Below are 12731 nucleotides of genomic sequence, written 5' to 3'. Positions count from 1 at the left end.
GTTCTTAAACATAAAACACCTCACATCATTTTATTTGCGAAAACCTACATTGGTGACCCCGATGGTCTAGGCCGATTCTGGAGTTACTGAACATGTCGGCCAATGCAGTGGCCTTGAAACTGCCGGAGTTTTGGGAGCAAAATGCCGTCACTCGGTTTGTACAAGGAGAGGCCCAATTCACGCTGCAAGAAATCTCCACCGATAACATCGAATTTTACATTGTGGTAGCATCGCTCAGCAATTCCACGGCTGCAAGATTGATGAGTCTGCTTGAACACGATAAATACTGATCACTGAAAGGTCACCTTTTACACTATCAGAGTCTGAGCATACTTGCCCTGCTTTGGCGATGCTAAGCTGTCAGAACAGATGCACCACACGCTGTCTCTCCTGGGAAATCACCATCCTTGTTTTATTTTTAAAGAACTCTTCATGCAGCAAATGCCTGATGGAGTTCACATAGCCCTCACTAATGCACCCGTGAAGGACTACAGGGAGCTTGCTGAGTCTACACTCAGCCAGACAGTGGTGTCTCATTCCTCCTCCTCTCCCTGCCTTAATAAGCCCAGTCAGTGAGGCTTAAGCACGTAGAACAGACTACTAGCTAAAACTGTGGAACAGACAATGCCGGGTCTGTGTTTTTACCACACTCACTTCGGTACAAAGACTAGGAAATGCCAACCGCCTCATAGCTGTGACAGTGCCAACGTATTGGGCCATCAGATGTCTGTGAACACGGTGGGTTCCAGCTGCCAGGGTTGTCTACTGTCCGTTACGGACACCCTATCAGGGCGACGCTTCCTGTGTGATACGAGTGCTCAAGTGAATGTGCTGCCAGAATCGCCTATTGATGAGAAGGCAAAGAGTGACAAAACCTCGCTGGAGACCACCAATGACAGCGGGATCCAGATTTACGGGACACGGCGGCCGACGCTCTGCTTCCGTGGGTGACGTTACACACGGGACTTTGTCCTGACTAAAGTGCCTGGACCTCTGCTTGGTGCAGATTTCCTGTGTGCTCCAGGAGTGTTAGTCGATCTTAGGAACTTGCCGGCTTGTGGAGGTCAAGGACTTTGGGTCGTTACCCTGATCCCCCAGTAAGTTCCCCTCAACGACTCTGTCCAGTGCATACACCACCAGATGTGAGTTTACCCGACCGCTGGGTGAACTCCCAAACCTCACCAAGCTCACATTCTCCAGCACCGTCACAAAACATGGCATCGAGAACCACATTGCCACAACTGGCCCGCCACGCCAGTCCATGCCTGTGTGTGTAGACTGGACCCAGAAAAGCTGGCAACCGCGAAGGCTGAGTTTGCGAGCAGGGAAAGCCTTGCATTGTACACCGGTCAAGTAGGCCCTGGCCTTCGCCCCTCTATATAGTCCCAAAATCCAATGGTGGCCACTCACATAGCGGTTACCAACATATTAATCAGGTCACCACCCTGATCGTTAGTCCATCCCACACATCCTAGACATTTTGGTACGTTTAGCCTATAAGTTATTTTTTTCCAAAGTCGATCTAATTAGGGGCTACCATCAGGTGCCATGATCTCAAGAGATGTTCCCAAAATGGTTGTGGTAACCCCGTATGGCCTTTGAGTTTCTGTGAATGCCCTTTGGGCTGAAAAATGCTGCACAGACTTTCCAACGGCTGATAGACTCTGTATTAAAAGACTTAGATTTTCTTTTTGTTTACCTGGATGACATTCTTGTCGTCAGTGCGTAAAAATCCAAACACATATCTCATGTTCACACATTTTGCGAGTGCTTAAGCCAACACAGTTCAATTATTAACCCTGCTAAATGTCATTTTGGGTAGTCAACCCTTGACTTTCTCGGCCATCACATCTCCACAGAAGGTGCAAAAACCTTCCCACCAGAAGTAGCCACTATTATGGATTTCCCACCACCCCACACTACTGAAAAACTACAGGTGTTTTTAGGCACGGTGAATTTCTGTCACCACTTCATTCAGTGAGCTGTTGAACTTATGCTCCCCCTGTAGAGTGTGTTTAAAGGCAATACCCCTGATCATGTGCTTGACTGGTCGGTGGACATGGCCGGGGCATCTGATGATACCAAACGAGCCCTTTCTAACGCAACCCTACTGACACACCCACTCCCCATGTACCCACAGCCATTACTCCTGACACTCAGACTGTGCTGTGGGTGCTGTGCATAAACAGTCGGTCTGAGGCGTGTGACAGCCGCTCGCCTTCTTCAGCCAGCAGTTCCCCTCCCAACCCCCCGAAAGGGAGTACAGCACGTCTGACCGTGAGCTTCTCAGTCTCTGTCTGTCTGTCTGCCATTTTCATTTTCTTCTAGAGGGTCGCCATTTCACAGCGTCCATCGGCTACAAACCCCTCGTACACACTATGGCCAAACTATCAGACTCTTGGTTTGCACGGCAGCAACACCACCTGGCCTACATATCTGAGTTCACAACGGGTATACAACACGTCAAGGGGGAAACTAATGCCGTGTCTGATTGCCTATCACGGCCAGCCGTTGAGGCTGTACACATGGGGGTCGACTATTCCGGCATGGCAGCCGACTGAGTTACTGACCCGGAGGGCCAGGCTTACTGAACAGCAGTCATGAGCCTGCGGTTGGCTGACATTAAGTTCAGGGAAGCTGGAGTTTCTCTCCTGTGCAATGTCTCAACCACACAGCAACTCAGTACATAAAAGCATGCAGATGTGGTGAAGAGATTCTGTAGTTTTTCAGACCAAATATCAGAATGTGGAAGAAGTCTGATCTCAGTGACCTTCACTGTGGAATGATTGTTGGTGCCAGGCTGGGTGGTCTGAGTATCTCAGAAACTGCTGATCTCCTGGGATTTTCACAGACAACCGTCTCCAGAGTTTACAGAGAATGGTGTGAGAAACAAAAAAAACTTCCAGTTTTGTGGGCAAAGCCTTTTGTTAATGAGAGAGGTCAGAGGAGAATGTCCAGACTGGCTCAAGCTGACAGGAAGGTGACAGTAACTCAAATAGCCACGTGTTACAACAGTGGTGTACCGAACAGCATCTCTGAATGCACAACACATTGAACCTTGAAATGGATAGGCTGCAGCAGCAGAAGACCACGAACAATCAGTGGCCACTTGATTAGGAACAGGAGGTATCTAATAGGGTGGCCAGTGGGTGTATAGGGTGGCCAGTGGGTGTATAGGGTGGCCAGTGAGTGTATAGGGTGGCCAGTGAGTGTATAGGGTGGCCAGTGGGTGTATAGGGTGGCCAGTGAGTGTATACATGTACGGTGCACGTGACAATAAAGTTGACTTTTGACTTTGGGTTTTGCAGTAGTTTGAGGGTTGGTCCTCACCTCTCTGGAACCAGAGAGCAGTATGGATCTAAAATTGGTTGTTTGAAGACTTTATTGACCACCCCATCCCAACCGCAGTCTATACTCTCCATGGTTACGAACCAATCTTCTGTCTCCATTCGCAAAAAGCGGGTTTTCCCCAAGGCCAACCATTTTAATTCCAGTCCCCATTGCCGTTCTGACATGTCAGTCCACAGCCTCCTCTTTGGCCGTGAATAGCCCACTCATATTGGAGGAGAAACACCTCATATTCTGTCTGGTAGCCTCCAATCTGATGGCGTGGATGTCGATTTATCCTTCTGGTTAATTTTTTACGTCGTCTTATATTCCCCATTCTGACTTCTCACCTGTTCTCTTCACCTGCCTGTCATCTCCTGCCGTACCCCTCCTTCTTCCCTTTCTCCCATGATCTACTCTCCTCTCCTATCAGATTCCTTCTTCTCCACCTATCACCTCCCAGCCTCTCACTTCAGTCCCTTCTCCCACCCACCCGGCTTATCTACCACTTGCCAAGTTGTACTCCTTCCCCTCTCCCCAGCTTCCTATTCGGGCATCCTCCCCCTTCCTTTCCAGTCCCGAAGAAGGGTCTCGGCCCAAAACGTTGGCTGTTCATTCACTTCCGTGCACGCTGCCTGGCCAACTGAGTTGACCAATCTGACAGCATTTTCTCTGTGTTGTTCCTGCCTTGTGTCCAGTTTTCCGGGCCGATTGAGGTGATCCAGACGGTGAAGGTGACGATGGACTACAAGGGCGGGAAGAACGAGCTGAGCTGCAGGCAGGGAGAGTACCTCGAGGTCATTCGCATCACAGACAATCCTGAGGGCAAGTGGCTGGCCAGGACCATGGACGGTACATGTAAGTAGAACATTCTGGATGCCACATATCAACGGGTGTCATGTATCTGCCAGGTCCCAAGCACATCACACGTGTGATCCAAACTCCACGCAGTGTGGACCCAGGGGCTGGGAGGCAGATAGAACCTCAATAGGTAATGCACAGAAACAGGCCCTCGGCCCCATAATGTTTCAAAGATACATTTAATGTCAGAGAAATGTACACAATATACATCCTGAAATGCTTTTTCTTCACAACCATCCACGAAAACAGAGCAGTGCCCCAAAGAATGAACGACAGTTAAATGTTAGAACCCAAAGACCCCCCCAGCTCCTCCTCCCACGCGTAAGCAGAAGCAAGCAACAATCCCCCCTCCCCCCACGGCAAAAAAACCATCCGCACTGTCACCGAGCTCGCAAGCGTGAGCAAAGCAACAGCGAAGACTCAGACTTGCAATTACCCCAAAGACTACTCGTTCACCCGGTATTCGACATACCACAGGCTCTCTCTCCCCCTAATATGGCAAAAGACGTGTCTCCATTTCACAGTGAGAGGGGAGACATAACAAACAACTTGCTGGTTTATGACGTTAAAAGTCTGTTGCGTCGCTTTTTCCAAGCTCTGTGCCCAAAGATCTCGGGTCTCTGGGCACACAGCCAGAGATCTTCCGTCTCCAACGACACACCGATCACCTGCAGAGGCACCGACCTCCGATCCCCCGGTCTCCAGAGCCACGAAATCCCCCCGTCTCCAGAGCCACGAAATCCCCCCCGGTCTCCAGAGCCACGAAATCCCCCCGTCTCCAGAGCCACGAAATCCCCCCCGTCTCCAGAGCCACGAAATCCCCCCGTCTCCAGAGCCACGAAATTCCGGGCCTTTGAAGGCGAGAGAAGCTCTTAGGCCGAGCCCTTGGTGTGCCAAATAACGGCCAGTTGTGAAACTCCGAGAGCAGGTCCCATTCCCCCAAAGAACCGTAGTCAGCGTGTAACTCCAGGTCAGGGTCTTCAAAAGAACCCTGAAAGGGAAAAATAAAGATGTTAAAGATGGAAGTAGAGCTGTTTCTGAAGCTGTACGCAAAGGAGTCGCTGTTAGGCGCCATTAATCCTCCTAAGCTCCTCCCCATCATGTTGTGCTTTATCTATATATTCACTTATTTATTCAGAGATACAGCGTGGGGCAGGCCTTTCCAACCCAACAAGCAACTCACCTATTTAACCCTAGCCTAATCACAGGGTAATTTACAATGACCAGCTAAGTTAGTAACCGGTTTTTCCAAATCACCCGGAAGAAACCCACCCGGTCACGGGGAGAACGTGCGAACACCTCACCAGCAGCGCCAGAAGTGAGCCCCGAGTCCCAATTGTGTCACGCTAACCACTGCACTACCATGGCCCCCCTGAACTAGTTAAATTAGTAATTAAACTTTTAAACAATGGAAGGAATTGGTAGCCAACTAAACGGATCGTTTCTGCCAGTACGTGACCCATGTCCCTCCATTCCCTGCATATTGATCACCCCTTTCGCACCTGTCTCCATCACCACCCCAGGCCCCCACCACTCTCTGACTTGCCCCTTTCCACTTACCCCCTCTTACTTTAAATGTTTGCCTCTACTATTAGACATTTTGACCCCGGGGGGATAAAAAGATACTGGCTCTCAGAGCCGTGGAAACCTCGATCAGATCTACCCTCACGGGTTCCGACACTCCTGAGAAAATAACCCAAGTTTGTCCAACCTGTCATTATAGCTCGATCCCTCTAATCCAGGAGGGGATGCTATTAGAAGCCTCTTCTGCACTCTCTCAAAAACCCCCACATCCTTTCCAGAGCAGGGTGACCAAAACCGTGAGCAATACTCCAGATGCGGCCTAGCTAGAGTTTTATAAAGCTGCAGAGTAACTTCCCAAACACAATTACACAAAGCGTTGTCGCAGGGAAGCAGCATCCATCGTCAGGGACCCCCACCCTCTTCTCGCTGATGACAATAGGAAGGAGGCACAGGAGCCACACCAACAGGTTCGGAAACAGTTATTACCCCCTCAACCATCAGGCAAAGGGGATAACTTCACTCACCCCGTCACTGAACTGTTCCCACAACCTATGGACTCACATTCAAGGCCTCTTCATCTCACATTCTCAATATGGGGATCGTTGAGATGGGTGCTGGGTGAGATTTCCCCTAGGCATATACGAGCCAATATAACGGAACGTTACACTTATTTATTTAATAATTGTTATTGTTTCTTTCTTTTTTATTTACACAGTTTGTTGTCTTTTGCACACTGGTTAAATGCCAAGCTGGTGCGGTCTTCATTGATTCTATTCTGGATTTATTGAGAATGCCCACAAGAAATGAATCTCAGGGTCATATATGGTGACATATATGTACTTTGATAATAAAGCTACTTTTGAGAGCTGCAGAAGTTCCTGGCGTAGGGAGGGGCACAGTTTTGAAAATGGAGGTATTCTCAGACAGGATGTCCACATGGGATGATGAGTAAACTGAGAAGAATGGGTGTTAGAATCTGGGTGGCAAATGGTAAGAATATTTCCAATGGTAGAACACAGGAGGTCAGCCAAGAGGCAGGGAGCTCAGAGAAGAACCAGTCACCCAGGCTTCCGAAACTGATTACAAAAAAATTCGGAGAATGCAAATTTAAACAAAACCAGGTGCGTAAGCGAGAGCCTCAGTGGTGTAGAGAGGTCTGTTCCTGGTCATGTTGCAAATCTTCCTTCCACTCACACAGAGAACCACACACACACACACACACACACACACACACACACACACACACACACACACACACACACATACACACACACACACACACACACACACACACACACACACACACTCTCTCTCTCTCATTCACACTCACAGTCTCTATCTCTCTCACACTCACTCACACAGTCTCTCACCCACACAATGTCTGTCACACACACTCACACACAGTGTCTGTCTCACACACACGACACCTCCCTGGTGGTATCGAAAGGAAGGCGTGCCCGAGGTGAGGATCCTTAACGAGGGATGCCACTTTCCTGAGGCACCAGCTCGTGAAGGTACCCTCAGAGTGTGATGGAGCTGGCTGAGTTTACAAACCACACAAATCCCTTCTTTCGGATGAGACCCCAGACATTGCGGTGGACCCTGAAGGTTTCATATTGAAGAAGAGCTGGCGGAGAGTGTTTGACCTGGTATCCTGGACAACCCCGCCAAACCCAGGCTATCCAGCCATCATCACGGTGCTGTTTGTGTCAGCATTCTGTCGCATGGAAATATTCTGGACAGCTGAGCATTGCTAATGTCCTTACACACAGAACACTGCCTGCCCCCATCTCCACACCCCCCTCCACAAGCCCTCTCCTCACGCAGTTCATCTCTCTGCCTTCATCTTCTTTGATTGTATAACACTCAATAATCGATTGTAAGCTACAAATTTCCTGTCTCATTTTTGACTTCTGAAGAACTGTCGCTCAAAACCATCAGGTTCTAACAGTCCCCTCCTCTTTCCTCTCTCTTCCCTTCTGCAGACGGCTACATTAAGGTGACCTGCGTGGATATCAACTACAATGAGATACGAAAGAAAGCCATCGGCAAGCCCAAAGACTCAGCTGCCCTGAAGTCCCCAGTGCAGGATCAAGAACTCTACGACGATGTTGCCCCAACTAATGACATCGGCCTGTAAGGACAGAAACCGACCAGTGCGCCACTTGTCTGTCAGTGACCATGACCATGACCATGACCATGAGACATAGGCGCCACTCAGCCCATCGATTCTGTTTCGCCATTTAATGTTTAAAACATAGAACATTAGAACACAGTACAGGCCCTTTGGCCCACAATGTTGTAACAAACTTTTGACCTACTCTAAGATCAAACTATCCATTCCCACCTACATAACCCTCTATTTTTCTTTCACCCATGGGCCTGTCTAAGTGTTTATTAAATGCCCCTAATGTATTTGCCTCTAACACACACCCATCACTCTCTGTAAATAAAGCCTATGTCTGACAACCCTCTATAATTTCCTCCAATCGCCTTAAAATTGTACCCCTTGTTTTTTCCTCTGAATCCCGTTCTCCTGCCTTCTGCCCAGAACATTTGATGCCCTTACTAATCAAGAACATATCAATCCTTACTTTAAATATACCCAATGACTTGGCCTTCAGAGTACTCTGCGCTCTAGGCTGTCTCAGCGGCGGGTTAAACTCTAGGTTCTAAACTCGAGCCTCTCAGCTCTGTGAACTCTCGTGCGAACCTGTGCGAACTCTCAGCTCTGCACGCTCTCGAGTATGAGAGCTCCAAGCTCACTCTGCATGCCCCGAAGTGCTGTATTTGTCCTGTTCTGTACTATTGTTAACTTGGATCTTCTTTCCTTGCATTCTCCAGAGGTACCGGGAACAGCAGTACAGGCAGCAGTGGTAAGTACGACATAAATCACTGTGACACATTTTACCCTCTCACATCGCCTTATGTCATAGAGCGAGGCCTTTCAGCCCGTCATGCCTCAGCCAGCTCGCTGACTATTCCCACCAACCCTACTCCATGTTGCTCTAAACAACAGGAATTCTGCAGATGCTGGAAATTCAAGCAACACACATCAAAGTTGCTGGTGAACACAGCAGCTCCATGTTGCTCTGCTCTCTTCCCCTGCCCATCACCTCCCTGACTCTCCCCATCACCTCTCCAACTCTCCCCTGCTCTCTCCCCATGCCTATCACCTCCCCTGCTCATCACCTCCCTGACCTTCCCCTGCTCTCTCCCCTATGCTCATCACCTCCCTGACTCTCCCCATCACCTCTCCAACTCTCCCCTGCTCTCTCCCCATGCCTATCACCTCCCTGACCCTCCCCTGCTCTCTCCCCCATCACCTCCCCTGACCCTCCCCTGCTCTCTCCTCCTGCCCATCACCTCCCTGACTCTCCCCATCACCTCCCCAACTCTCCCCATCACCTCCCCAACTCTCCCCCTGCTCTCTCCCCATGCCCATCACCTCCCTGACCCTCCCCTGCTCTCTCCCCCTCCCTATCACCTCCCCTGACCCTCCCCTGCTCTCTCCTCCTGCCCATCACCTCCCTGACTCTCCCCATCACCTCCCCAACTCTCCCCCTGCTCTCTCCCCATGCCCATCACCTCCCCTGCTCTCTCCTCCTGCCCATCACCTCCCTGACCCTCCCCCTCCCCGTCACCTCCCTGACTCTCCCCTGCTCCCCAGCGTTCTGTGTGAGTTGCCCTGGATTTCCAGCATCTGCAGACTTGCTCGTGTTTATACGCTGCACATATACAACCCTGAGGTCCGTTGTCTTGCAGGCATAAAAGATAAATGCAAAGACAAAAAACATAATAATGAATAAATAAGCAATTAATATCAAGAACATATGATGAAGAGTCCTTGAAAGGATTTAGAGACCATAAGACAAAGCAACAGAATTAGTCCATTTGGCGCATCTTGTCCGTGCTGGCCTGTTATCCTGCCTAGTCTCATTGACCCACACCTGGACCGTAGCCCATTCAAACCTCTCTGAAAAGTTCAATTGAACCTGCACCCGAATGCATGGCAGCTCGTTTCACGCTCAGTGTAATCTTAAACGTGGCCCTCATTGCGCTTTCTCATGCGTCCTTGGCTTTGTGACGCTCCCTGAACCAGCTCGTCCCACCATTGGGTTACCGTTGGAGGCGACCGTGGTGCTCGGAATCGCCCCCTCTGATCGTGACTGTGATCCACCTATGCGTGCAGCTGAGGAGCTGACGGCTTTGTGTCTCACGGTCTTCCACAGGCGGCTTTCCTCCCCCTCCACCCGGTGAAGAGATCTATGACGACGTGGATGAGATACCTGAGGATGTTAAGTAAGTGGATAGTGATCTGTGACTGCAGGTGCGGGCTGGGGGCTGGTGTGCTGAGTGGCTATGTGCTTTGTTGGATGCACTGACTGCAGTGAGACTATAGGACAGGAGCAGAATTAGACCCTTTAACGCATCGAGTCTGCTCCACCATTCCATCATGGCTGATTTATTTTCTCTCGTAATCCCACTCTCCTGTCTTCTCCCCATAACCTTTGATGCCCTGACTAATCAAGAACCTTTCAGTCTCTGTTTTAAATATACCCAATGACTTGACCATGTCAGCCACCTACAGAATTCTACAGATTCGCCAGCCTCTGGCTAAAGAAATTCCCCCTCATCTCTGTTCTAAAGGACGTCTCTCTATTCTGAGGCTGTGCCCTCTGGTCTTGGACCCCCTACTATAAGGAACATCCTCTCCACTCTACCTAGGCCTTTCAACATTCAATAGGTTTCAGTGAGATCTCCCACATTCTTCTAAACTCCAATGAGTACGGGCCCAGAGACATCAAATGCTCCTCATATGTTAACCCTTCTGTTTCTGGAGCTATTCTCGTGAGGGAGTGTTTGACTTCTTCCAGTCCTCCATCTTTCTGGAGAAATTATTTCTGCGGTCCGACTTTTAAAAGGTGAAAGACTAGCTTTATTTGTCACATGTACATTGAAACAGTGAAAGGTGCCGTTTGCGTCAACGACCAACACTGTCCAAGGATGTGGTGGACCGCGGTGCAGCTCGTGAGCGTCGCCACGCTGCTGGCGCCAACGTTGCATGCCCACAGCTCACCGGCCCTAACCCCTATGTCCTTGGAATGTGGGGGGAAACAGGAGCACCTGGAGGAAACGGATGTTCTGGTCACGGGGGAGAAGGTACAAACTCCTTACAGGCAGGAGCGGGAATTGAACCCCAGTCATATAGCATTACACTAACGGTGTTGCTGTTTCTCAACCTGGTGGTGTGGGGCTTTGGGCTCCTATGCCCCCGCCCAATGGGTACTGAGAGAAGATGGCCTGGCCCAGACAGTGAGGATCTTCGTTCATAAGCTTTACATACATGAAGGAGACTTTATTTTATTTTAGTTAGGGACACACCATGATAAAAGGCCAATCTTGACCCAATGAGCCCAAAGCACCCAATTATATCCATGTGACCAATTAAGCTCCCAACTTTGGAATGAAGGCAGAGCCCCTGGAGGAAACGCACGCAATCACGGGCAGAACGTGCAAACTCCTTACAAACAGTAGCAGGAATTGAACCCTGATCACTGACACTGTAACAGTGTTAGCCAAACTGCAATGCTACCATGCCACCCACAAACCTCTGCCAAGTTCAAGAGGTTATATATGTTATTCAGGTTGTAAGGTCAGAGTTTAAGGATGTTTAACCAACATTCTAGTGGTCATGTTGGGGAGCAAAAGGTTGTGGGTCGTCCTGTTAGTGCCTGGGGTTTGATAACCAATAATAATGCCCTGCGTGCTTTGAAGTCCTACGTCACAGGATGCATCAAAGCTCGGGTCTTGGTCCTGGGCACTCCTGAGGAAGAAGAAGGTGGAGACAGACGGCAAAGAGAAAAAGTCGAAAGAGAAGGAGAGCAGTGAAATACAGGGTGAAAGCGGTGAACGCCAGCTCCCGTAAGATACCAGACGTAGCCAGATCATCATCCTACTAATAACTCCAGCCCAGTACTAATATATCAGAGATTGTGTGTTACTGCTTGAGAACTGACCCTGTCTTACTGCTTAGTGGCATCAGTTACTCACTGACCCTAACCCAATCAATAAGGGAAGACTACAAAGAAATTAGTTTCTGTTCGATCTTGACCCCACTTGATCTTCTTGCCTGCTTTTCCTTGTTATTCCGTGACTATGTCTCTGATAATTTCCATGGGTCATCTGGGCTTATTGTTGGATGGTCTGTCTCTGCCGAGTGAATGTTTGTGAAGTCAAGCTCAAGTTTAATTATCATTCAACCACATACGAATACAGCCAAACGGAACAGTGTTCCTCTGGGAACAAGCTGCAAATCACATTACCACAGCACACAGAACATATAGCACATGTGGTTACGATAGCAGAAAGCATACAATCGCACAAAAAAAAACAGCCCAGGACCCCGAGTGCCATGGCTTGTAGATTGATGATGTATGGGATGTTATCCTCATCCAGTTTGTCATTCCACTGAGCGAGCACTGGAGGGTGCACTGAATGAAAACTCAAAGGCAGCAGCAGTAGGAAGGGCCTGCCCTTAACCCAGTACAGGTTCCACCGTGCCCACAGAGGCCTCTTCTCCCTCCCGCACTGCCTACGGTGTCTCCTCCCCTGGGCAGCTGCAACAGGCGACCCCGCGACGTGAGGGCCTAGTCTGCACCGCAGCCAAGGCAATGCAGTTCCCCCCAGACAGTGCACCTGTTAGTAGTGCCATTTTCAGAGAGGACTGGGTTAGCAATCCCACTCGGGATAGGCATGGGAGACCGTCAGCAGATGGTGCCAGCTTGCTGAAGTTCTGCCGAGCAGGAGCCCTGCCATCGTTAACACTGAGTCCACGTGTCACTCAGGCTCCATAATACCTGGTTTATCCTGGCTGTCCTTGGGCAAACACCTGGAACTGGTCCCAAGTACGATACTGTTAAAACTAATTTCCCATTCACAGGTCATTCCAACCATTTCACAGTCACACACCCAAACTTCTGGACAAACTCAGCAAGTCAGGAGGCATCTATAGAAGG

General features: G+C 49.6%; 1 protein-coding gene across 5 annotated transcripts in view; it reads left to right on the top strand.

The window, feature by feature from the left end:
• Nucleotides 1-12731, top strand: part of LOC134347255 (FYN-binding protein 1) — a 253395-nt gene that overhangs the window by 168779 nt on the left and 71885 nt on the right. For 4 of the 5 annotated variants that reach the window (XM_063049617.1, XM_063049616.1, XM_063049619.1 and 1 more), the window contains exons 8-12: nucleotides 4026-4185; nucleotides 7698-7848; nucleotides 8557-8588; nucleotides 9945-10014; nucleotides 11491-11637. In XM_063049617.1, the coding sequence (XP_062905687.1) occupies nucleotides 4026-4185; nucleotides 7698-7848; nucleotides 8557-8588; nucleotides 9945-10014; nucleotides 11491-11637 (560 nt within the window). The remainder of the gene's footprint in view (nucleotides 1-4025; nucleotides 4186-7697; nucleotides 7849-8556; nucleotides 8589-9944; nucleotides 10015-11490; nucleotides 11638-12731) is intronic. The other variant, XM_063049618.1, reaches the window with a different exon arrangement.

This window comes from Mobula hypostoma, chromosome 5 (genome assembly GCF_963921235.1).
Source record: "Mobula hypostoma chromosome 5, sMobHyp1.1, whole genome shotgun sequence".
Lineage (NCBI taxonomy): Eukaryota > Metazoa > Chordata > Chondrichthyes > Myliobatiformes > Myliobatidae > Mobula > Mobula hypostoma.
Note: the sequence above shows the minus strand (reverse complement) of the source record. Positions and strands in the feature narration are given on the sequence as shown.